The 26708-nt window shown below is 43.8% G+C and overlaps 1 protein-coding gene across 1 annotated transcript in view; it reads left to right on the forward strand.

Moving 5' to 3' along the window:
* The window catches only part of Dipk1a (divergent protein kinase domain 1A), a 73935-nt gene that overhangs the window by 41846 nt on the left and 5381 nt on the right, over positions 1-26708 (forward strand). The window contains exons 2-3 of the mRNA XM_057771411.1: positions 13150-13284; positions 26103-26210. Of these exons, the coding sequence (XP_057627394.1) occupies positions 13150-13284; positions 26103-26210 (243 nt within the window). The remainder of the gene's footprint in view (positions 1-13149; positions 13285-26102; positions 26211-26708) is intronic.

The following is a 26708-nucleotide window of genomic DNA, read 5'->3' on the forward strand; positions in this document are numbered from 1 at the left end:
AGCTAAACTGAAAATATTTAAAAAGTGATAGCAATAGCTAAACAACATAAAAGGGAATATTAAAAACACTACCATATTAATTTTTTTCCTTTTGTGACAGGTTCTTCATAACCCAGCTGGGCTCTTCCTTTTTTATTTTTTTTTTAAAAAAAATCTTTATCTTTTTTAATTTAATTTTTAAATTTCATGTGTATGAATGCATATGTTTGCCACATAGCACAGTGCCCATGGAGGTCAGAAGAAGATGTTAGATCTTCTGAAACTGGAAGTACAGATGCTGTAAGCCACCGTGTGGTACTGAGAACTAACTAGACCCGAGCCTTTCTCAAGAGCGCCAAGTGCTCTGGACTACGGAGGCATCCCTGAGCCTCACCGCTTCCTTTCTCCCCCAAGTGCTGGACTTACAGCTACCATGCTCAGTCCCCAATGATAAACATTAGTCTCTTTAGGTTTGAAATGTTTTTTCTGCTTTATTTTTTTATGGGATGGTGGTGAGGATGATGGAATCATACTGAGGGCCTTGAGCTTCCTAGGCGTGTGCCGCAGTGTCACACCAGCCCCTGACTTAAGTTGTGTTTCCCAAATAGGCAAGATGAACATGAGAGCTTACTTACTGTTCCTCTGCAGTGACCTGCCAGCCGGCTTGTAATGGAAGCACAGGCTGGTGACCGGCAAGCCTTGTGATGCTATAATCAGTTGTTCTCTGGCAACTCAGAGTAGAACTCTGTTCCTTGCCTTGAGCATTTTATAGATCACTTGCTCAGAGTCTTTCTCTGCCTTGTGCTTTTAATAGATGACTTCCTGCAGTCCTCAGTCACTACCCCACTTGAAGTTGACCGGGTCGCCATACCTACCGAGTCCCCGCTAGCCCATCCAGTACCTTTTCTCTGTAGGTGTCTGGAGAAAAAGCAGAAATCTGGAAGTCTTGATGACTCTGGGCAGGTGTGTGGTTCCTGTCAACACTGGGTTACATAAATGTCCACTAAAATGCTCTCCTGGTGCTGGGTGGTTACCCATCAGTTAAGACTAAGTGTGTTCCCAGAACCCATGTTGGGCAGGTTCACAACATTGTCTGCTGCAGGGGATCCAGCACCCTTTTCTGGTCTCCGTGGGTACCCTACACACATGTGCCTGTATCAACATATATTACATGAATAAAGATACACTTTTTAAAATGTACCTTTATGGGGGAGCATATGACCTTGTGCAGGCTGGGACCTTTAATGGTGCCTTCAATTACAGGTGGCACCAGGAGTTTCCTTTATGTACAACTCCTGATCAGGAATCATCTCTTAACTCTGGATTTTGTTTTTATTTTCTGCCCAGCCCCGAGGAACTATCCTTTCTAGACTGCTGTCACCCTTGAGACGTCATGCTCAAGGCAATACCTCCTCAGGAATCTGTTTTCTTAGAGCTGCTGTTCTATCCTCAAGGGCACTTAAAGTATAGCAGCTTGAACTGGGCAGTGGTGGCACACGCCTTTAATCCCAGCACTCGGGAAACAGAGGCAGGAGGATCTCTGTGAGTTCCAGGCCAGCCTGGTCTACAGAGGGCTACACAGAGAAACCCTGTCTCAGAATAAAAAAAAGCAAAAAGTATAGCAGTTTGTCTTCGTATTACCCCTCCCACGTGTATACCACCCTCCCTCACCTCACACCACCCTCCCTCACCTCACACCACCCTCCCTCACCTCACACCACCCTCCCTCACCTCACACCACCCTCCCTCACCTCACAACACCCTCCCTCACCTCACAACACCCTCCCTCACCTCACAACACCCTCCCTCACCTCACACCACCCTCCCTCACCTCACACCACCCTCCCTCACCTCACACCACCCTCCCTCACCTCACAACACCCTCCCTCACCTCACAACACCCTCCCTCACCTCACAACACCCTCCCTCACCTCACACCACCCTCCCTCACCTCACACAACCCTACCTAACTTCAAGGTTTTTGTTTAGCTTTTGCACATTATATTTTCTGTGTATGTCTGCTAAATTTAATCTGACATGCTCATCTTTGAGAATATCATTTTTCTTCCATGCTCTTTTTCAGGGAAGAAATTGTCTTCTTTCCTGGAAATTTTACAATTTATCAGCCTAGAGTGTTTTTCTGTAGCACTTAAAAACTAGAACACAGAACTGCTTTCTCAACATAATTGTGAGGCTCTTGAGGACCGAAATAGTGCCTCATTCTATTCTTAGGCAATTTAGGACAAGCAACCTGGGATTTTTTCAAAAATTGTTTTTTAAAAGTATCCGTAACAATAGCAAGTCATCATTAGTTCCCCGGTAGTGAAACTCTGGCTTCCTCTAAACCCTTCCAGGAATGGCTCAGATCTGTCTTCCAGTTCTCCAGGCTGCTTTGTGTTCTGTGAATGTTTTTCTCTCAGTCACGGCGCCCTACACCCCTTCCTTCCTTTACAGCCTGGCTACTTTGTAGCTGCCACTCCCGTGCTCAGATGCACGATGTGTTGTGAGCCTGGGCTCTCAGCCTGGTTCTTTTGCTGGTCGGTTTAAGCAGCGTTATTGTTTTACCGCTCCAACACCAACCCACCATCTTTATTCCTGGCTTTGTGCTAGAGTTTTCTCCCTGGGAGTACAGCTCTTTCCTGGGAAGACACTTAGCCCTTACCACAAATTGTCCCCTTCATTCAAAGTTAACCATCTAAGGCTGAATTCAGTGACCATCCCCTCTGTCACCTCCAGCTACACAGTTTCTGTAGAGATCCTGTCCTGAACATGGTTTTTAGTATGTGCTTTTGTAATTATGTTCTTATATCCTGTCTGGAAGGAAAGACCTATGTCTCACGCAGAGTCTCAGAGTGGCCCCTTATGCCGTTTGTGCCACAGTAGAGTTGGCTCAATAATACATCATTTTGATTGATGGTAGTCTTCCTTCAGATGAGAATTTTGTGCTGAATTGTCTCATATTTTTTTTTATTTTAAGGTTGATGTTAAATCAATTTTATCAGTGACTTCCTATGTATCCTAATTACCACCTACATATATGTAAAAGAATGGCTCCTCTAAGGTCAGGGTGAACTGGGTCATTTTAGCAGTCTGCTTGATACAACCTAGAAATAACTGAGGAGAGTTTTAATGGGAAATTATCTAGATCAGGTTGTCCTTGGGCATGTCTGTGGGGATTGTTTCATTGTTACTTGGTGTTGGAAGACCCAGCTTGTGGGTTGTACCATTTCATGGGCTAGGCCCCACACCGCATGAAGAAAGTTACCTACATCAGCAGAAGCACAGGCAGAATGGCCCTTTTCTCTCTGCTCTTGACTGCAGATGGACATGCTGGGCTGTTCTTACAAACCCAGCACCTGAGACACCTGGGAAACTGATGCTCAAGAATTGCCAGTTCCAGACCAGTTTGGACTGGGTAACAAAGTGAGACCTCATCTCAGAAAAAGGGGGGGGGGAGGACTTTTCTGTGTTTCTGTTAAGCTACTCTCAGAGCGCACTGGAACTGTTATCTCCTCTGTCTCTTACTCTCAGAAACACCACGTGTGCTCTTTCCTCAAGGAGAGCACAGCCCATTTATTATCCTCAGTCTTACATTACCAGCACCCTCCGTTCGAATCTCCTTCCTTCTAACAGCCATGAGAATCTCCACGAGACTTTGATCATCAAATACATTTTACACTTAGATAAATTCAAATTCAGGAGAAGTATGCTTTAGTCACCCCCCCCCCCCAAGCAGGAAGACTCACTTTCCCCTTCTTTTGTTACTTTATAACTTCTTTTTCCAAGACAGGGTTTCTCTGTAGCTTTGGAGCCTGTCCTGGAACTAGCTCTTGTAGACCAGGCTGGCCTCGAACTCACAGAGATCCGCCTGCCTCTGCCTCCCGAGTTCCGGGATTAAAGATGTGCACTACCACTGCCCAGCAAAATGTTCATTTTTTTACAGTGAGTTTTTGCAATTTTTATAATTAAAAGGTAGATTTGGATCTATTTGAAAAAATAAAATTCAATAATAATAGCACTGTAGTGCGATTTAAGCCCATTTAATTACCCTGTCTTTATGCATGCTCCCACACCGCCCCTGCTGCTACTACTAACAACCCTGTGAAACAGTGTTGAAAATTTGTTAAAGAGCAAGAGTGATAAAAGATGTTTGTGTTGAGTCAAAATGGAGGTGCATATGGGAGAGCTCTCTATAGAGAACCCTCACTCGGCTCCATCTGTGTGTACGAGTAGACCCCAGTCCCCTGCTCTGTCCTACTGTCGATTTCCTATGTGAGTCTGAGAGACCCTCCTACGCTAGACAGCAGTAAAGAGCTGAAAGCTGACATCATCTCTAACCCTCACTGACATGTGCAAGGCTGACCTCATGTATAACTCGAGAGCCATTCTAATTCTGGTACGAATATGTGGACAGAGGCTGTGCAGACACCGATGCAGACAGAATGACAGCCCAGGACCCCACTGAGCACTGGAAGGTGATAAGGTTGCTTCACAAATGGAAAAAGTAGAATGGAGATCTCCATGAGGAGGCCATGCCATCTTTTGTTTCCCTGTCGCTCCCCCAGCATTCTTGATGGGCGCTAACCCACCAGACTCTTAAGTTGAGTGAATTGCTTCTGCACTGTCCTTGTGCCTTAAGTCAGGAAAATCCCCTCCCACAGAGTAACAAAGTTGGGTATTGTGGGAATTTTGTGGCTATGTATATTTTTATTGTTGTTTTTGTTACTGTTTTTTGTTTTATTTTATGTGCATTGGTGTGAGGATGTCAGATCACTGGAATAATGGACAGTTGTTTTAGCTGCCATGTGGGTACTAGAATTGAACCCAGGTCCTCTGGAAGACCAATCAGTGCTCTTAGCTGCTGAGCCATCTCTCCATCATTGCTGTGGGACAATGTTTTTACCCTGTAAACATTTGTTTCTTTTTTTTAAAAAAGATTTATTTATTTTTACAGTGTTCTGTCTGCATGTATGCCCACAGGCTAGAAGAGGGCACCAGATTTCATTACAGATGGTTGTGAGTCACCATGTGGTTGCAGGGAATTGAACTCAGGACCTCTGGAAGAGCAATTAGTGCTCTTAACCTCTGAGCCATCTCTCCAGCCCAAACATTTGTTTCTTGTACTTGTTTAATAAAAAGCTGATTGGACTAGTGTCTCAGGCTCTTTTTATTAACATCATACATTAACCCATTATTCTTGTCTATGCTAGCCATGTGGCTCCGTTCCTTATTCAGTGAGGCAGTCACATTTTGCTTCCTCTGCGTCTGGGTCACGACTGTAGACTGCAGAATCCTCTTCCCAGAATTCTCCTGTTCTCATTGCCCTGCCTCTACTTCCTGCCTGGTTACTGACCAATCATCATTTTATTAAACAAGTACAAAAAAACAAATGTTTACAGGGTGAAACTATTGTATGTGCATGTCCCACTCAGACATGCCATCTGTGTGGAGGCCATAAAATGGCTTGTGGCAGGGAGCACATTTTCTCTTTCTGTAGTATGGGTTCTAGGGCTTGAACTCAGGTCAGGGGCAGGCTTGGTGGGAAGCCTCCCCCCACCCCACCCCCTGCTTCATATTTCTTTTATGTGGATGAGTGTTTTACCCACACACATCTGCACACCACTTGCACACAGTGCCTGCAAAGGTCAGAAAAGGTTGTTGGATCCCAGACAACTGGAGTTACAGATGGTTGTTGCTCACTGTGTGGGTCCTGGGACTTGAACTTGGGTCATCTGGAGAGCAGCCAGTTCTCTTAACCTCTGAGCCATCTTTCTAGCCCCTTGCCTTTGAGACAGATGTCATGTCCCCCAGGCTGGTCCCAAACTTGCTACATAGCTAGCTGACTTTTGCTTTGAACTTCTGTTCTTCCTGCCTTTACCTCTCCAGTGCTAGGATTACAGACTTGCTGGGGATACCCTTTGGCTTTGTGCCCACCTACACCACTATTCTCCAGTGTGGGGTTGACAGAGAAAGGTTGTTTATCAAGTGCATATTTTCCATCTTCAGTGACTTGTATTTACAATAAAAGATTGATGATTATTCTTACCAATTGGTCTGTCATTCCCAGACAGATATCACATAACCTTAAATTAGTAATAATTTCTGCATTAAAGGCTAATTGAAAATAAAATGATAGTGTCATACAAATTCGACATCTTGGGCTGGGTGATGCTTGGGGGAGTGTCTTAGTTAGGGTTTCTATTGCTGTGAAGAAAAACCATGACTACAGCATCTCTTATAAAGGAAAACATTTAATTGGGGCTCACTTACAGTTTCAGAGGTTTAGCCCATTATCATTGTGGTAGGTCATGGTGGCAGGCTAGCAGACATGGTGCTGGAGAAGGAACTGAGAGTTCTGCATCTTAATCTGCAGGCAGCAGGAGCAACTGTGTCATAGTGAGAGTATGATGGAGGAAGGTCATTGGTTAAAAAATAAATTAACTGCTTGGCCCTCATAGGTTAGAACATAGGTGGGTGAGTAAACAGAACAGAATGCTGGGAGGAAGAGGAAGTGAGCTCAGATGCCATTTCCTCTCCTCTCTGGGCCAGATGCGATGCAGCCAGCCGCCAGGTCAGACATGCTGAATCTTTCCCGGTAAGACTAGTGCTACACAGATTATTAGAGATGGGTTGATCGGGATATGAGAATTAGCCAGTAAGGGCTAGAGCTAATGGTCTAAGCAGTGTTTAAAAGAATACAGTTTGTGTGTCGTTATTTTGGGGCATAAGCTAGCCAGGCTACCAGGAGCTGGGGCGGCAGGAACACAGCCCGCAGCTCCCCACAACAAGAGTAGCTTGAGCAAAGGAGACCTCAAAGCCCACTCCCACAGCAACATACTCTGAGACAAGGCCACACCTGCTCCAACAAAGCCACACCTCCTAATAGCGTCACTCTCAAACCACCACAGGGAAGAAATTAGTATCCATACTAGCGTGTTTAAATATGTCTCTGGATACTACTCATGAGAGATCAGCAGCAAACCACAGTCTGAGACCGAATGTCTTCAGATGTTGCCAAGTGCCTTGCTAGGGGGCCATACTGACACAGTTGGGAATCGCTGTCCTGTGTGTTTCCTAAGACTGTTTTGCTTTACAGGAGCATAGTTTGGAATAAAGCAGTGTTTCATTAGGAGCTAAGAACAAAATCAGCACAATAAAAACCTGCTAGGACGTAACTCCAAACAGTTGAGCATAAACAAAAATTTCAGACTGTATTTCCTAATCAAAGGTAGATTGTCTAGGTAGCTGTTATACCTGGGGAAAATAAAATTAGTTAACAGAGGTGTAATTTATAGTGTTTCTTCCTTCAGTCATCATTTTACAGTGGGAGGCTGCAGATCTGCAGATATTAAGGTCATTGTACCACTTTGTATACTTAATAAGCAATTTTCCATAGCATGCTGGATAAAGATGTGTTTTGCTTCTTAGGTCATGATGTCTATAACCCTGCTGGGGATATCATTAATCTGACTTCCTCTACAACGTGCTTGACCTTTTGTGTGTGTGAAGCACTCATGGGCTACCTCAGCTCCTGGGGTGTTCTTCAGCTTGAACATATGCCAGGGTGTGTGGGAAGATACAGCTCATGGAGAGAGAAGAGCAGAGTACTGCTACCCCAGAGCCATCTTTTCACTTCATGGGTATTCTGTCATTCTTCAGGTTACAGTTGTCTCACAAGTATTGGTGGTTCTTTGGGGTCTGGAGGTTAGTCTGGTGGTAGAATGCTTGTCTAGGAAACACAGAATCCCGGGTCTGATCCCCATCACTGAAAACATTAGAATAGAAGAGGGGGAAGGGAGGGAGGGAGAGCACACTGGCAGAATGGCTTAGCTAGTACAGGTGCCCGTTGCCAAACTAAGGACCTGAATTCAATCCCTGGAACCCACATGGTGGTTGTAGAAAATCAATTCTCTTTCTCTCTCTCTCTCTCTCTCTCTCTCTCTCTCTCTCTCTCTCTCTCTCTCTCTCCTTGAGAAAATGTAGAAAAAGGAAAAACTTTGGCTTGTCACAAATACAGTTTTCTCTTTGTTTCATTTTGTTTTGTTTTGAGGCAGGTTGTCACTGTGTAGCCCTTGTTGGTCTAGAACTCTCCATGTTGACCAAACTGGCCTTGAACTCGGAGATCAGACTGCCTCTGCCTCCCAGGTTCTGGGATTAAATTATGTTCCATCAATTCAGGCCTTCAAATTTGTTTTTGTTTTGTTTTGTTTTTTTTTTAGTATTTTTTGAAATTAAATTTTTTTATTTTTTTTTTTTAATTAAAATTTTACCATTTTCCTTTTCCCTTACCAGCGGCTCTTCCCATGTACACCCCCTCAAATTCATGACCTCTTTTTCTTTAATTGTATGCACGTACATAATATATTCCTAAATATAAATATACAAATATAGCCTGCCCCGTCTGTATAATGTTATGTGTATGAATATGATTTCAGGGTTGAACATGTGTATTGCGGATGACCCTGGGGAAGACTATTTATCCTGCTCAGCATTGCCTGCAGGCCTTCCTCTAGGTTGCGGTCTGTGAGCTTCCCCCTTCCGTGTTAGGTGTTAGCGTGTCTGTCCGTGTTGTTGGTATCCTCCTTTGTTCTTTGGGGTTTGGTTGGGGGGGGGGGCGGATTTTTGTTGTTGTTGTTGTTGTTTTGGTTTTTTTGAGACAGGATTTCTCTGTGCAGCTCTGGCTGTTCTGGAACTCACTCTGTAGACCAGCCTGGCCTCAAACTCAGAGGTCCACCTGCCTCTGTCTCCCAAGTGCTGGGATTAAAGGTGTGCGCCACCACCACCCAGCTTATTTTTTTGTTTTACCATTTTTTTCATTCGAGTCAGAACTCTAAAAAGATTTCTATATTATAGTTATCTGTAGTCATTTGCTGTGCTTCAGTATTTTCCCATTTGTAAGTTTCTCCTTCTCTTGCTTTTTACCTCTTGTGGTTGAAGAAATGACTTCTTCGTATTGCTGAGTTTCCCACAGCCTCAAACTGTCGCTTGCTTCAGATTCTACCTCTGTCTCCACCGTTTCCTGTGACCGGTGGGTGCAGCTAGAGGCTTTGCTCAGATCCAGATCCTGGCCTCTCTTTGGCAGGGTAGAGAAGGCTGCAGCCAGGGACAGCATTGTTGGGCTCTCGCACAGTGACTTGAGATGGATTTTAGTTTTTGCTCTGGGCACAACAGTGTGCTTACTTTGCAGTCAAGTATCTATAGTCTTGGTGGAGTCTCATAATGTTAGCCCATGCCGGTCTATCGCTGGTGATTAGACTTCTGTTGGGCCATGTAATCACAAAAGGTTTTTAGACGGACCCCTTGGTTCTATTGTGCTGCACGTGGTTTAACTTCTTTTTATGAGTTCACCTAGAGCTACATAAAATAAGCTCTTTTACATTTAGTAATAAGATCCAAAAACCTACCGTCTAACTGAATTATTTTTACCCAGGCTTTTTGTAGTAGGAGCTGTGGGCCTCTTCCCACAGCCCGGCTCATGGCTGCCTGGCTAGCTTATGCCCCAAAATAATGACACACAAACTGTATTCTTTTAAACACTGCTTGGCCCATTTCTATTCATGTGTGTAGCACCCCAAGGTGTGCTTACCGGGAAGATTCTAGCCTTTATTGCTAGAGCTTTATTGTTTCTGCCGGGGAGAGGGGAGCATGGCGTCTGCTCCAGAGAGCAGAGCTGTCGAGTCTGAGCTCACTTCCTCTTCCTCCTAGCATTCTGTTCTGTTTACTCCACCCACCTATGTTTTAACCTATGAGGGCCAAGCAGTTTCTTTATTACTTAACCAATGAAATCAACAGATTGATATGACATTCCCACATCACTTCCCCTTTTTCTGTTTAAACAAAAAAAGGAAGGCTTTAACTTTAACATAGCAAAATTACATATAACAAAACAGTTATATCTATTTTATCTTTTATCATAACAATGGAAAACTATAACTATAACTATCTATCTATTCTTCAACTCCATCAAAGACTCCAGAAGAATACAATATTACCTAAGCAAACAAAAAGTAAGCAATTTTCAAAACTCTAGAAATGACAGAGACATCTTGCTGCCTGTACAGTCACCCAAAGTTCCTTTGTACCGTTGGGGCATCAATCTTCAGCCTTCAGGCCCATAGTATCCAGAGACATTTCCATGAAGCAGGAAATTTCAAAGTCAGTTCAGTCACTATCTGCTGTGTCCTGCAGAATGTCTCGCAGACTCTTTCATGAATAAGGAACCCCGAAAGATCATCTCACCTTTAGGCAAGTTCAGCAGTCCTCTCTCTGCGGGTTCTTTGTGTCCAGTTTATGCAACAGTCCAGGCAAGAGCAGTTTCTTGCCCAAATGGCTATCAAACTCCATAAGGAGCCTCTTCGATGCCCATCTTCCTCTTGAAGTAGATTGGTGCTGCCAGGAGCAGAGTGTCTCATTGTCATGAAAAGTCCTAAGTTATTAAAACATTTAAAATGCCATATTTTATAATCTTTGAAAGATATGAAGAATGCCTATCTAAAATATATCTATGTATGTCTAGAAAATCTAACATGACTACAAGCTTGACTATTATTGATAATTATCCATTAACAACCTATATACATTACATTTTTAAGTGAACTACACAATCACAATACCTTAATCAATATCAGAAATACATATACATATAATAAAATTGACCTTAAATTAATATCAGTAAAATATCAGATTCATATCAGTGCAAATTATTCACATCTATATCATCTCCCCCTTTGAATGTAAAAGAACATTTATAAACAATATATGGGAACATGGGTGCAGTTTTTTCTCTCCAAACTGCTTCCTGCTGAATGGGGGCGCTGTTATTTAGGTCTTTCATGGTATAACCTGTGTGCTAGATTTATCTCAGTCAGCAGTCGAGTGAAGTAATTTTTTGAAGGTATTCACAGCAACCCTTCAGGAGGGCGTGGTCCACCATACCATATTGGAATAGAAGCAATACACAGGATCTCATCCTCTGTGAAAACAAAAGAAGAAACTCTTTTCCAAAGTATCATATCCTTAGATCCAAATTCTGAAGTCAAGGTATTTTGAAAATATCTATCTTGGATTAGTTCAGCAGCATTTATAAACAAATATCTTTTAGCATCTGTTGCTCCTTCCTCAGCATTAAAACAATTCAAAGAGAGCATAATAGCATACAGTATCAAGATTCTCTGTGTATTTTCCATCTTTGTGCAGCTTTATTTTAACTCTATTTTGTTTACTTTTATTTTATATTTTCTGTATATCTTCGTCCTGGAATAACTCTTTAGACCAGGCTGTCCTTGAATTCACAGGTCTGTCTCTGCCTCCCAGACAGTGGGATTAAAGGCGTATGCTACCACACCTTGAAGTCTCAGAGGTCAGTCTCCCTCTGCCTCCCAAGTGTTGGGATTAAAGGTGTGTACTACCACACCCAACTACTCTCTTTCTTCCTTATTTTACTTTTAAGAACTTTAATTTTCAGCCTGTATATATTTTTAAACACACTGTAAATCATTTAAAGTTTTCTTTGTCTTTGAATCTCTCTTTACTGTATATCTCTCTTTTTCTGACCACATGAGTCTTTAAATTACTGAGCAATATGGGTAGGATTAAAACCATGGCTTTGCCAGCTAAATCCAGCCCATTCCTTAGCTTTCCAGCCTCATGGCAGAGGTACCGGCTGTAGCCATGTTTATCACCACAACTCTGTGGCATTTCAAGGTCCTTGCCAGCAAACAAACTACAACACTCAAATGCTCTCTCTGTAGCTGACCTCCTGCCTCAGAGTCAGAGTTTGCCCTGGCAGGACGGACCAGAATGCCAGAGTTTTAAAACAGCACAACTTTTTTCCTGCTACGTCTGAAAACAAACAAGCATGCAGTCAGCTTTTATCAATACCTTTTAAGTGTTTCGTGGCAGGACCTCTTAAAAGAGCTGCAAGGTTTTGCAGCTAAGGCTGAGTCAGGAAGCCTCTCTTACATTAGAGTGCTTGCTTGCCTCTAGCAATCAGAGCAGACCCGAGAAATTGTTGCTACCAAGAAAACATGCTTTATTCTTTCCCAAGCTTTCTCAGGCTTTCTGTAGATTTAGTGCTCCATGTCTGGGTGCCAGCTTTTGGTACTGGGTTTTCACCGTGCGTGAAACCCACAAGGACAGATCTGTGTCAGACCTTGGTCTTTCCCTCTGAACTCCTGTCTGCTGCACCTTGGCTCTTTCATCTCTCTTCATGCTCGTGGTGCTGACAGTGCCCTACTGTTCCCCAAGTGTGAGAAACTGGCTCGGGGCGGTAACGGCAAAACTAGCTCTCATTGTGTGTGAGCGTTTTTAATTTATTCTGCTCAGTTCTCTCTGTAGACCTCAGTTCTACTGTTTATTAAATGAAACCACTGGAATTCTTGATCTGAACAGTAAATACCAGGCGGTGTTGACCAACTGCCGCATTTGGAGATTAGCAGCTTGCTCTGGCCTGGCACAGAAAGGCCCCAGCAGCTGCGATTGCGTGGCTTCCTAGTTGGCGTGCGAGGAGTGATTTATGATTTTCTTTTTGTTTCCCCTTTTTGTTTGTTTTCCTTTTTGGGGACAGAATCTTACAAAGTCTAGATTGGCAACTCAGTGTCTCGAAGATGACTTTGAACTTCTGACTCTCTGCTTCACCTCCCAAGTGCTGGGCTCACAAGTACACACCATCATACCTGGCTGAGCCGTTCTTCTTGTTCTCATTCTTCTTTGTTTTTCAAGACAGGGTTTCTCTGTGTGGCCCTGGCTGTTGTGGAACTCACTCTGACCATCAACTCACAGAGATGCACCTGCCTCTGCCTTCCATGTGCTGAGATTGAAGGTGTATGCCACCACTGGCTGGCTAAGACATCTTATTGTTACTTGTTTAGTCATAAAGACCTTTAAATTCTCGTCTGCAACAGTGTTTGGTTAGTTTCTAATAAACAGCAACTGTAGCTCTCATTTCCTGGTCTCAGTAGCGCTGTGCGCTGTACTATTTGAAAGACGGTATATCCTAAAGAGTGTTTTGTTCCCTTTTCCTTGGTAAGACCAGGGAACTTACTTTTCTAAGACCAGTGTTATTTGGGTTCCTTGAAAATGCGCTTTGTTCTAGATGTGTATTGAGCTTCTCTAAGCTAGCGAGTGCCGGCTTGCTGCTGAATGAGTGACCTTTGTGTCCTTCATTTGCAGGCTCGTCTCTCCTACGTGCGGGTGAAGTATCTTTTCTTTTCCTGGTTGGTGGTTTTTGTTGGAAGCTGGATCATGTATGTGCAGTATTCAACCTATACGGAGCTATGCAGAGGGAAGGACTGTAAGAAGATCATAGTAAGTATTTTAAAGTTTTCAGTTTTTTGAAAAAACCCCTGTAACCAACTATAGTTACTATGTAAGGACTGACTAATAAATGTCTTCAACAGTAAAGGCAATTTAATATTGTATTTGTGCTGAACTTCCTAACGAATATATAATACAGGAAAGTCAGTGTACCAGTGCGGAAACAGTCTCACTGCAGAAAGGGATTTTTAGTTTTCAAATGTATTTGAAATTTGGATTATTACATATCATATTTTTTTAAATGTTTAGGATATAAGTGTGGTATTACTTTCTAGAATACTTTTGTTTATTTTTGTTTGTTTTTAAGAAAGCATTTCTCTGTGTATCCTTGGCTGTCTTAGAACTTGCTCTGTAGACTAGGCTGGCCTCGAACTCAGAGATGTGTAGAGATATTCTGTTTGTGAGCTAACAAGTAAAACTTGGCTGAAGATCAGAGTGCAGAGCTAAGTCACTAGTTAGCCATAGAGGCCAGGCAGTGGTGGCACACACCTTCAATCCCAGCACTCAGGAGACAAAGGCAGGTGGATCTCTGTGAGTTCAAGGCCACCCTGGGCTACACTAGATTGATCCAGTCTCAAAGAGAGCAGAGCCCAGAGGTGATGGCTCACACCTTTAATCTCAGTACTTGGGAGTCACAGGCCTTTAAACCCAGCGCTAGGGAGGTGGAGACAGGAGTGATAGGTATGGCTGGGCAGAGAGAGGAAGGCGGTGGAGAGGGAAGCTCGGATGCAGTCTAAGAATTAGTAGAGAGTCTCATAAAAACAGAACAGAACAACAATAAATATATGGTTCTGAAATAAGTGTTTTGATATATATTGAAAGGTTTTATAGAAAATAAGGAGTTAACTTAGTCAAACCTCCATTACTCAAAAGATGAGTGCTCCACAACCAGCAGATACAGCTATTAATCTTGAACTGATAAAATCGACCGCCCCTTCAGTCCGAGCATTGGTAGAGGGAAAAGGCCTCTCTAGTGCCTGGCTGCATGCTTTTCTGATCTTTCAGCTGTCATCCCTAATACCTGACTCCAGATTTTTATTTATTAAGACGAATTAGAATTTGTGCAACAGTGATGTGCATTCCCCTGCCTCCCGAGGGCTAGGATTAAAGATGTGTGCCACCACACCCATTTTCATTTTATCAGTTCAAGATTAATAGCAGTATTTGCTGGTTGTGGAGCACTCTTATTTTAAATACTTGAGGTTTGACTAAGTTAACTCCTTATTTTCTATAATACCTTTCAATATATATCAAAACACTTACTTCAGAACCATATATTTATTTTTGTTTTGTTCTGTTTTTACGTGACTTAGGCTTAAACCAAGGACCTAAGGCATCCAAGCAGGTGCTTACCTCCAAACCGTACCCTTCTCATAAAACTGCAAAATATCTAGAGTGTGTGTGTATGCATGCACATGCATGTTTGTGTGTACATGTGTGAACATGCATGTGTGTGCATGCATGTGTGTGCACATGTGTGTGTGTGTAAGTGTGCAGCTTTGAATGTCAGAGGACAGCTTTCAGTTCTCTTCTTCCTCCGTGTTCCTGTTTCTGCCACCGCTCTCTGCTGTGCTGTCTGTGTGAGCTGATTCTCCTTGTCTTCTCCTCACTTACCTTAGGAGTGCTGAGGTAACATGTGTGAGCTGCTGCATCTGGGATTGAACTCAGATCATCAGAGCTTTTTGCCAAGCACATTTACCCACTGAGCCATCTTGCTGGCCCCTTCATACAATTATATTTTTAGTAGTGATGTCTTGTGACTGCTAAGCTTGAAGGAGACTGAGGCAGGAGGATCATAAGTTCAGTATAAGACGGATACATGATGAGGATGAGAAACTATCTCAAAAGAAGAAGAGGAGGAGAAGACAAAGAAGGAGGAGGAGGACTAATTCTTAGGATTCTTGTAGTTATAAGTCATTGGCGGCTTTGTGATTATTGGAAGTCACTTTACCCAGGCCAGTCGTCTCAGATACATCATCTATACATGTATACAACATCTATACATGTATACAACAGGAACAGTGCATTGCTCTTACAGAGCCAATGTTTGAGCAGAAATGAAAGGAAGTAATCATAGTGAAATAAGTGTTGTCAGGCTGGGAGATGGCTCACTGGGTAAAATTCTTGAGTTTGGATCCGCGACACCAACGTAAAAAGCCGAACACAGGGACACATGCCTATAGCCTCGGTCGGAAGCAGACAGGAGGGCTCAGATGCTCGATGGCCAGCCAGTTTAGCCAGTCCATGGGATCAGTAAAGGAAGGAGATGATAGGAGAAGGTATCACTGATGGTCCCCACATGCAGGCATAGCCACACACACATACACACACGCATTCACACAGCAACACACACAAATGCGTATAATCTCTGAGACAAGTATTCTTTGTTCAACATATTTGGAAACAAAGTTATTAACAGAAATAAACAACTACCATTACTGAATACTTATCTCAGTATTTTTAATGTGGTAGTGCATGTTCACACTTGGTTAGAAGGAAATGCACCCTGCCAACCCCATTCCAGGAGAGCCCATTCACGCCATCTGGTAATGTTAGAGCGACTGCCCTCAGAGATGGAGCCCGAGGTCACACCTTATTAAACACAAGGCGTCTGTTGGCATGTACCCTGCCCCTGTGAAATACCACTGAAGCGCCTCACTATTGTTTACCCTGACTTCCCGTTGATTGTAAGCCCTAGAGACAGAATGTGATTCCAGCATAATTGGATAGTTGTTTTATAAATTCTTTGAAGCCTAAAGTACATGATTTTCTCACAGCTTTATTGTAATGCTGTTATTTTGCATTTGGTGCCAGGGGAATAGAACTTGAAGTGGTCTTCTGGGTTCACATGTGTGCACTTGTACATGTGCACACACACAGAGGGAACTCAGGAGCTGGGATGACCTTGCAAATGTCCATCCAGCCCTTGAACCCTGTCACTGGCCAGTTCATGGGCATAGAGCTCCACCCTCACAAAGAAGCGTGGCCTCTTCAAAGACCCTCTCTAACGGAAAGCAGATTCTAGAACGAAGAAGAGCTCACTACTTCTGTTGCGGCTGTCCAGTTAACTGCTCGAGTCCTGAAGGGTTTGTGTGGCTCACTGTGGGGTCAACTGCAGTATATTTAAATTTGCTTTGGTAATTACATTAAATGTAAATAGACCAGATATTTTCATACAAAGTTTGTCGGCTGTCTTCTAAAAATCAAAACCTAAAGTTCAGTGTAAGAGCACTGGCCTCTGATTGCAGCACTTGGAAGGATCAGTGCAGACTGCGTAACAAATTCAAGGGCAGCCTAAGGTACAGAGTGAGACCCTGCCCCAGAACAGAAACAGAAAACAAATTTAACCGGGCGGTGGTGGTGTGTGCCTTTAAAACCAGCACTTAGGAGGCCGAGGCAGGCGGATCTCTGTGAGTTCAAGACCATTCTGGTCTACACAGTGGGTTCCAGTACAGCCAGGACTATTTCACAGAGAAGCCCTATCTCGGGGGTGGGGTGGAGAATCTAACTGTATTATTTGAGAGACATATTTTAAATGTTTTAAAAGTTGAAAGTAAAGAAAAGGAAAACCATTCATACAGATATTACAATTCTAACAATATACATGTAGAAAAAATCTGAACCAGCCCCTCACTGCCTTAAAATGCAATTTTAGATTTATAATGCATTTTAGATTTGTCCTCCAGTGTTTTAGTTGTGTAATATTTGCCAAGGAGTTTTTCAAAATTTTCAGCAATGTGTGCACCTTATTCAGTCCAGTCATTCTTGTTTAGAGATATGGAGTCCGAGTGGATTATCTCTCTTGTATGTTACTACATCTGCTGTTCTTTTACTTAAGTAGACTGAGCTGAACCAGAACGTATGTGGTTGCTGTTTTTAAATTCTAGGTGTAAAATTAAAAGTTGCATCATCTCAAAGCCATGCTTAACAAAAACATGCTCAGGAAAAGACGGCAGCATTGTGTAAGCTTTGAACAGATTTCATCCCAAATCCTCAGCCTTATCTTTGTGGAGGAAGATCAGAACGAGACACATCTGATCTTAAAGACCCACAAATGCCACTGCTTACTAACAGAAGCATAACCTTTTTCCCTCTGGGTGTTGGCGGTATTGCTTTTAGGATTCCCTCTATTTTTTCTGTTTTAAAATATTTAAAGTAATCACTGTCATATAGCATTCATTTAGTGTGTGTGTGTTGTGTTTGTTTGTTTGCATACACGTGTGGATATGTGCATATGTAATCACTGTCATATAGCATTCATTTAGTGTGTGTGTATGTGTGTTTGTGGGTGTGTGTTTGTGTATGTGTGTGTATATGTGTGTGTGTTTGTGGATGTGTGTTTTTGTGTGTGTGCATACACCTGTGGATGTGTGTTTGTGGATGTGTGTGTATGTGTGTGTGTTTGTGGATGTGTGTTTTTGTGTGTGTGCATACACCTGTGAATGTGTGCACATGAGTGTAGTGCCTGCAGAGGCCGGAGGGCATCAGGTCTCCCAGAGCTGGAGTTTTAATTAGTTGTTAGCTGTCTGGTGTGAATGTGGGAGCCAAACTCAGACAGTCTGAAAGATCAATATGTGCTCTTAACTGCGGAGCCATTCTCCAGCCTCCTCCTCTAGCAGTCTTTTAGAAGTGTCCTTCCTGCAGGTGGCACACACCTAAACCCCAACACTTCAGGAGGCAGAGGCAAGTGTGTGTGAGCTTGAGGCCAGAGCTATAGAAATGAGAGACGGAGAAAGAGAGAGATGACATAGGTAGATGGCTTTATGAATTATATATTGATTATATGTAGATTTTATACATAATCCCACCTTGAGAAGGGCAACAAGTATTTATTGAATATTTGCTCTCTGATAGTTATTCTGGGTGCTAGGGATGCAGTTGTAAGATCTTAAAAGTCTACACAGTAAGAAACATAGTAAAAAGACAAAAACACAGAATGAACTAGGATTGAGCTCACATACACAATGAGACAAGGTAACAATGTGTCATAGGGAATGGCTACAGTACGGAAGGCTACCCTACCGTGCTGGGAAGAGCCTCCTGATGAAGAAGGCAACCTGATGGGAAGGAGCAGTTGTCTGCAATGTTGGACAGAAGGCTCATAAGGAGAAACGCCAGTGAGACAGATGTCTGACGAGGAAGGCTACACATGGGCTTATGAGTCGGATCCAGGTTCAGTTCCCAGCACTGAACAACACCAGTTCCAGGGATCCCATGCTCTCTTCTGGCCTCCGTGTGCACCAGGCACCCACACAGTTCATACGTATGCTTGCAGCCACTAACACATACACGTAAAATGTTTAGGATTATCGTGTGTACGTGATGGTGAGGTGGAGTGGGTTCTCTCCACCTTCATGTAGGTCACAAAGGTCACACGAGGTGGGACTCACAGGGAGACCGCCTTTTCAACCACGTCTGTTGCTCAGCCCTGAAATCTATTACTTTCACCATATACTTATATTAAAGTACCTTGCATTGATGATACGGTTCACTGAGGATCAGGAACTTCTCGATTACTGTATCGTGTCTGTCTGCTAGGGAGATCCCCAGGCCAGAGACAAGGCCCTGGGCTGTGACCCCGCCCCCTTCAGTGCATACAGGTGAGAAGAACATTTCTGCCCCGTGCCCCTCTTTAACCCAGCTCACCCACTACCCCTGAGTGATATATCTCCTAGAGGAGGTTCTTGCTTTTGTTTAGTCTGAGGCGGCTTCAGACTTGTTATCTCTATAACTATAGCATTATGAGATTTTCCTAAAAGGTTGCTGATGCTACCCAAGCTGGAGCACCGCCTTCCGCGGTGTCTAGGATAGGGATGAGGTTATCCACAGCATCATGTTCGCCTGGTGTGTGTTCTGTGTGGCTGCCTGTCTTTTCCACTCCCCACTTCTGTGTGAGGGGTTGTATCTATTGTAGTGTGAGTTTTGGAGTAAAAGAGACTTAGGGCTCAGGTCCAGTCACCCTTTTGAACTGTGTAAGAGGGAAGTTACTGAGCTTTCATAAAATGGCTGTATCAGGTGACTGTGAGGATAAAATGAATTCGTATATTAACGCCATGTCTCACATACACTATTATTATCATTATTATTAGTTATTTTGGCATAGGGTTTGACTGTGTGGAATAGTTAAACTCAAAGAGGTCCTCTTCCTCTGTCCCAAGCAGTGGGGTTAAAAACATATACCACTCCGTTTGACCATATTACCATTATTACTTACTATTTTCTCTTCTGCCTGCCCTTGAGTATGAATGAGAAGATAGATGATATAACAAACATGGAAATATATGATAAAATGTCTTGTCAGAGTCCTGCCAGAGAAGCAAAACCAACTATAAAAGATCGTCAGATTAGTCAAGCCCCAAATCTGTAGGGAAGGGGCTGTAGATGTGGCTCAGTTAGTTGAGCACTGGCCCAGTGTGTGTCAGTTCCCAGCCCCTCACGAACGTGTAGCACCCACCTGTGATGCCGTCCCCTGGGAGGCAGAAGCAGGATGATCAGGACAGTAGGGAGCTTGAGCCCAGCCTGGGAAGGATGAGACTGTTTCAGAAACAAACACAACCCACAGGGTGGCCAGTGAGGAAGGGCAGGCTGGAGTGTGGGTGTGGGCTGAAGATGCTGTCCACAGGCAGAGCTTCCCCCTCACAGAACCTTTGTTGAACTGGATCAGATCCCAAAGTCAAGTGACCATGGACTTTAACTCCATCAACAAACCCTCACAGCAGCATCTGGACTGTAGCCCAGCCAAGCTGACACAGGAAAAACAAAAACAAAAACAGCGTAGCCAGTATGGTGGCACCCACCTGTAATCCCAGGACTGAATACTGGGGCAAGGTGATTTCAAATTTGAGCTAGCCTGAGGAATAGCGCTAACTCAGCAGAGAGAGTACTGTCCATGCGGGCCTAGGGTCCTGAGTTCAGTCCCTGGGACCCACGTAAAGATGGGAGGGGGGAATTGAATGCACAGTTGTGCTCATGTATCTGCCCCCTCCCAAATAATAAATGAAATATATTAGCAAGCACTTGGAGAATGGCGGCAGAAGGATAGGAAGTCTATCTGCTTGCTCCTTAGTAAGTTTGAGTCCAGCCTAGGCTGCATGAGATCCTGTCTCAAGTACCAAACTTCAACAACAAAAGACCATCCCATCAGGTTAAGATGACTTAGTCTGTGCTACAAATAGTTGTACTATAAAAATCTATGGTGTGGGAGAATTGCCTGTATTCTGTCAATCATGTTTTAAATAAATGCTGATTGGCCAGGCAGGAAATATAGGCGGGAAAATCAGACAGGAAGTAGAAATGATGTAATGAGAACAGGAGAATTCTGGGAAGGAGGAATTTGATTCCTCCCACTCCTGCCCAGATCACTGAAGCAGCAGGATGTGATCTGTCCCACTGAAAAAAGGTGTTGAGCCACATGGCTAACATAGATCGGAAAAATGGGTTAATCAAGATGTGAGAGTTAGCCAGTGAGGGGCTAGAGCTAATGGGCTAATCAGCTTATAATTTATGGAGACCTATGTGTGATTTTCTTTGGGGCTAAACAGTTGTGGGGTACCGGGAAGGACAAAAACATCAACAAACAAGCAGGCCTGGCCCCTCCATGTTACAAATCTAAAGAAAGAAGACTTTGCCGACAGAGAGACCGTTGTAAGTAGAAGGGTAGAGAAAAGCTTATAGAGGAGGTAGTACCTCTTGGGCGGCAGAGGCAGTGGATCTCTGAGCTCAAGGCCAGACTGGTCTATGTAGTGAGTTCCAGTCCAACCAGGGCTGCATAGTGACACCTGTCTTAAAACAAAACCTCCCGGAGCCTTATAGAACAGAAGGATCTGGGCCACACAGCAAGGGAGTGTTTCTTTCCCAGACTGGGAGTCAGACTTAGCCAGCATTTCCTCCCTGAGAACACTGCTGAGTGCACAAGCCACGGAGTGATGAGAGTCATGTAGAAGCCACCGTACCTTGGACTTGGCTAGGACTTGGTTACCTGTAAAAGAAGATTTTTCCTCCTTTTTATGGGGGGAGGGGGGTGAAGTGGGTTGAGGAGGGACAGGATCTCTCTGTAGCCCAGACTGGCTTAGAAATCGCTATGTAACCCAGGCTGGCTTTGGCCCTGCTGCCTCAGCCTCTGAAGTGCTGAGATTCTAGCTGAGCCACTATGCACTTGATAACAGGCTCTGAAAACTGGAAAAAGCAGCTGGAGTTAAGTAGGGTCCCTAGGAAAACCAAAGTCAGCCGCAGAGTTTGTAAGGTGAGAAAATGAGAGCAGCCGCTCTCCCTGGTCGGAAGGAGTCTCCTTTCCTGTTATGCTCCCTCTCCACTAATCCATAATTATAATCCCCTAACTGTTGGATTATTTCAGTCAATCCTGTTTGGTGCTCAGCCATACAGAAGTCTTGTATAATTGGGCTCTGTAGGCAGGATTTCCTAGTCATGCCCTGTTTCATTAACTGGAGCGGGAGAAGTACTTCTGTGTGTTTCTCAGGGCCACAAGGTTCCATCCTCTGACTGGCTCCTCTGATGGGGGTTCAAGACCCTGTCTGTAGTTGTTGGGGTGCGCCCCTGGCCAGTGGCCCTGTGTGAGTATTAGAGGAACACACCTTTTAAACAGAGGCACTGAGTGGTCCCAGGGACTCCAAATCTAATCTGTCTCTCTTGAGATTCAGTTCCCAAGGATAATGATCTGTTACTTAAAGCAATAATCATAAGATAGACTGAAGCCATTGGAGCCATGTTCTTGATTAGACAGTGATGCATAACAGAATTTTATTTAGCTTGGCCTGGCTTGGGCATCTTTAAAGTGTGAGAGGAGCCGGGCGGTGGTGGCGCACGCCTTTAATCCCAGCACTCGGGAGGCAGAGGCAGGCGGATCTCTGTGAGTTCGAGACCAGCCTGGTCTACAAGAGCTAGTTCCAGGACAGGCTCCAAAACCACAGAGAAACCCTGTCTCGAAAAACCCAAAAAAAAAAAAAAGTGTGAGAGGAAGTCAGTAGAGGAAGAGATGAAAAAGCTTAAAACAGAGCGCTGAAATGGTGAAGACTGGCAAACGTGAGAGGGGGACAGAGAAAATGTTGTTTTCAGGCTTTGTGACAAGCGTGCCTCTGCTCTGTGTGTGCACGTGCGTGTCTATATTTGTACACGTGTGTCTATGTGTCTATGTGACTGTCTGTCTCTCTGCAGTGTGTATATATCTGTGTGTCTTGTATCTGTATCTCTTTGTGTGTATGTGTGTGGGTATCTATGTGTCTGTATTTGTGGACCTGTATCTATATGTACGCCTGTATCTGTCTATATACGTGTGTGTGTCTTGGTGTCTGTCTCTGGATGTATGTGTCTCTGTGTGTGCCTGGTTTTTAGTCTTGTTAAGGAAAAGCAGCAATCTGAAAGTGGCATTTGAAATACATTTTTAGATCATGGATTTTTGAAAATATTTAAAAGCTAAGTACTATATACATTGCTTGTTGTTACTGCCCCCTTGTGGTCCAATCTGTAGTTTGGGGCAGGATTCTGTCAGGGCAATTGGGTTTTGTAAAAAGAAAGGTAAATAGTGCCCTCTTCTGATACTGTGAGGTATGTGCAAGCAAAGGCAAAAGGTGCCGTTTATTAGAGTAGTAGTAAGTCTTTTAATTTTTTATTTTAATTTTTTAAAAATTACTTAATAATTATCGGTTATTTTGATGCACAGATAAACACTTTTGTAGACATTACTTGGAATGGTTGTAGTTTTATGAAGCCAGCTGCCTTTTCCACACATGTGTGTGGGATGGTCGCCTTTGATCTGTGATAGGAAAACCACAAGCTGAAGAGCCTGTTCTGTGACTGCCTCTGTGATGCAGGACTGGGTTGAGGCCTCTGCTCACAGCCGATCTGATCCTTACAGCTGTATTCCGGACTGGTTGCTGCTTAGTGGTTTACCAATAAGAGACTTTGTAAGAAGAAAACAAAAAGGAACTTAGATATTATGGGAAAGTAATACATTTTTCATAGTAATTTTTAAAAAAGGGAATACAATCCTATTGACCTCAGGGAACAGGTGGTACTGCAGATGCATACCCATACCTTTGACTCCCAGTCAGAACCACTGTGTTCTTTACATTGTTTGTGAGCTTTCAGTGCTGTACAGTGTGCAAGGGCAGGGCCACTTCAGAGATGCCTGTGGTGGCCTGTGCCTTTAAGTCACCTTACGTTCCAGTACACACGATAGCCAGACTGCAGATGGTGTTAGGCCTGGGGAAGGATACAAGCCCAGGAGCAGGCAGCAGTTACTCATTTTGAAAGGGAAGTGTTCAGAAGGGGCTGTTCTTTTAAACAGAGCGATCTTGGGATTGGAGAATTGAAGGTCGGGACAGCTGAAGAAGGCAGCTGTCAGTGCTGCCCCAGAGGTTCTTTATGATAGAGTGTGATACACCTAGGTGAGAACCCGGCATGTTCCCTCAGCTCCCGGTTGGCAGGTACTTCTACCTCTTTTTGATGATGTGTCAGGCATTGCACAAAGTCCTGAAAAGACAACATGGGAGTTGTGGCTCCATCTTAGCTGGCTTGTGTGGAGAGAAGGAGGGAGGGAGGGAGGGAGGGAGGGAGGGAGGGAGGGAGGGAGGGAGGGAGAGAGGGAGACAGACAGACCAGAGACCTTCTGTGGGGACTCTAGTGGCCTCTGCTGAGTCAACCTTAAACCTGCTCTGCTAGTCCAGCCCAGCTTGTCAGTCTGGCGCTTTACCTGCTGGTTACAAGCACCGCCCTGGAGGCTGACTGGGCCCAGGTTCCGTGTCTACAAACAGAGCTCCGTGGCGGTGTTCAGAGGACCTCTAGTTCTAGACCCTTTTTCTTTGGAGCAAAAGATTTTGGTTACTGATTCAGTTGTTGTTGGGTATGCAGTGTTGGAAATGAACCCTCATATATGTTGGACAAATACTATATTGGTTCAGAACTGTGTATGTGTCTTGCTTTTTTCATTAACTTCTTAGGGAAGTTTCTTTGTCTTTTTTGTTGTTGTTTTGTTTTTCAAGACAGGGTTTCTTTGTGTAACAGCCCTGGCTGTCCTGGAACTCTGTTTGTAGACCAGGCTGGCCTCAAACTCACAGAGATCCTCCTGCCTCTTTCTCCCAAGTCACCTTTTTATTGCTGTGACAAGGAACACTTATCACATGACCAAGGCAATTTATAGAAGAGTTATTGGGGCTTATGGTTTCAGAGGATAGGTTATGGCATCAGGAGAGCCGGGTGTGGTGGCGCACGCCTTTAATCCCAGCACTCGGGAGGCAGAGGCAGGCGGATCTCTGTGAGTTCGAGACCAGCCTGGTCTACAAGAGCTAGTTCCAGGACAGGCTCCAAAACCACAGAGAAACCCTGTCTCGGGAAAAAAAAAAAAAAAAAAAAAAAAAAAGAATGGCATCAGGAAAGCAGGCATAGGGCTGGAGCAGTAGCTGAACATTGCAGCCTGTCCTCCAGGAACTGGAAATGGCATGGGCTTTTGAGATGACGCACTTCCCCCAAATCCTCCCCAAACAGATCTTCCAGCTGGGGACTAAGAATTCAAACATGTGTGTCTATGTGGCTAGGTAGCATACAAAGTAATGGCTTCTTCATACGTAGGTATCGTACACTGTGTGCTAATTCTTTCCCCTCATTTCTTCCTCATTTCTTCCTCCTCCAGCAATTCCCTTTCCCCGCCAGTTCTGATTTCATTATTTAAAATATTCACGAGTAGCCAGGTTGCTCATGGCCGTAGTCCTAGACTTGGGAGGCCAGTGCGGGAGGATTGCCACATGTTCAAGCCTCGGTACTTACTGAGTTCCGGCTCAGCCTGGGTTAGTGTGAAACCTGTCTAGGACAAAACTTTTCAAATGGTTTATTAATTTTGTTCAACTTTGCTGCATCTTCTGGCATTATTTTTGTTATTTATATTTTTCTAAAAACTTGTTCATTTCCAATATATTGCCATAAAGTCATTGTATTTTTCCCACCACTACCCAGCGCTTCCCTGTTAATGTTGGTTGTTGTCTCCTCTCCTGTGTTTATGGTCAGGTTTGCTGAGGCTTCTGTTTTAAGTTTCTAAAGACGGAGCTCTGGATATTGCTGGGTTTTCCTGCATCATAGGAGTTTGCTCTGCTCCTGTTAGTACTAGGGCTTTGTGAGCTCTTTAGACCTAACTTAGTGTAAGCCTCAAGTCTGAGCCTCTTTAATGACTTAGTGTAGTTTCGTGTTTTTTCAGCCTTGCATTTAAAGCTGTAAATCCCCCTCTAAAAGATATGCTAGTTGTATCCTACAAGTTTTGTTTTTCCACTCTGAATATTCTGCATTTTCATTTTTAATTCTACCTCAACCCAAATTATGCATTGAAATACATTTCTTCCTCATCCCTCTTCCTCTCCTTTTTCCCCCTTCTCTCCTTTTCTTCTTCCTGCTCCCCCTTTTGAAAGTAGGGTCTCATTCTCATCCAGGTTGGCCTAGAAGTCAACCTTGTAGCCCAGGTTGCTGTGATGAAGTTTTTGAAAATATAGTTCTTCTCTTCTTGGATGAAATAGAAACCATACTACTTCAGACCATGTTGAGTGGGAAAAAAATGCTTCCAGAATTCTGTGTACGCTCCAGTAGCTAGCTTCTCACAGAGCTGGTAGGTAACAACGCTTAAATTCAAATCCGGGCAGGTCTGTCTAAATCTACCTACCTGTCTCTGCCTCCTGAATGCAGGGATTAAAGGTGTGCAACACTACCTTCCTGCTTGAGAACTTCCTCTTAAAGACTGCATCTCTCAGTTACTCGGATCCTTCAGATAGTTCTACTTATGAACATTTACTTCTTTATCTCCTGGTTTTCAGTGTGACAAATACAAGACCGGAGTTATTGATGGACCTGCGTGCAACAGCCTCTGTGTCACAGAAACATTGTACTTTGGAAAATGCTTGTCCACCAAGCCCAACAACCAGGTATGGACATAAATTAATACTCCAGAATGTCAGTAGGTCTAACCACCATCATCATTAATTATTGTTTTTCCTGAGTCTCATGTAGCTCAGACTGGCCTCCAACTCTCTCAGTGGCTGTAGCTTTTCTTAATCCATCTGTCTCTAGCTCCTAAGGGCTGTCTCTACGGTCGTGTGCCACTGTACCTGGCTAGTGAACTCAAAATTCCCCTTAAACTAAAAGCATCATTAAAAAATTCTGAAGCACCAGGTGTTAGTGGCGCAAGCCTTTAATCCCAGCACTCAGGAGGCAGAGGCAGGAGGGTCTCTGTGATTTCGAGGTCAGCCTGGTCTACAAGAGCTAGTTCCAGGACAGCCAAGACTACACCAAGAAACCCTGTCAGAAAAACAAAACAAAAAGTCTTGAAGCTAAGCATGGTGTGCACGTATCAGGAAGGATTTCAAGTTCAAACCCAGCTTGGTATACATAGCAAATTCCAGGTCAAACAGGACTACATAGCT

This window comes from Chionomys nivalis, chromosome 6 (assembly GCF_950005125.1).
Source record: "Chionomys nivalis chromosome 6, mChiNiv1.1, whole genome shotgun sequence".
NCBI classification, from domain to species: domain Eukaryota; kingdom Metazoa; phylum Chordata; class Mammalia; order Rodentia; family Cricetidae; genus Chionomys; species Chionomys nivalis.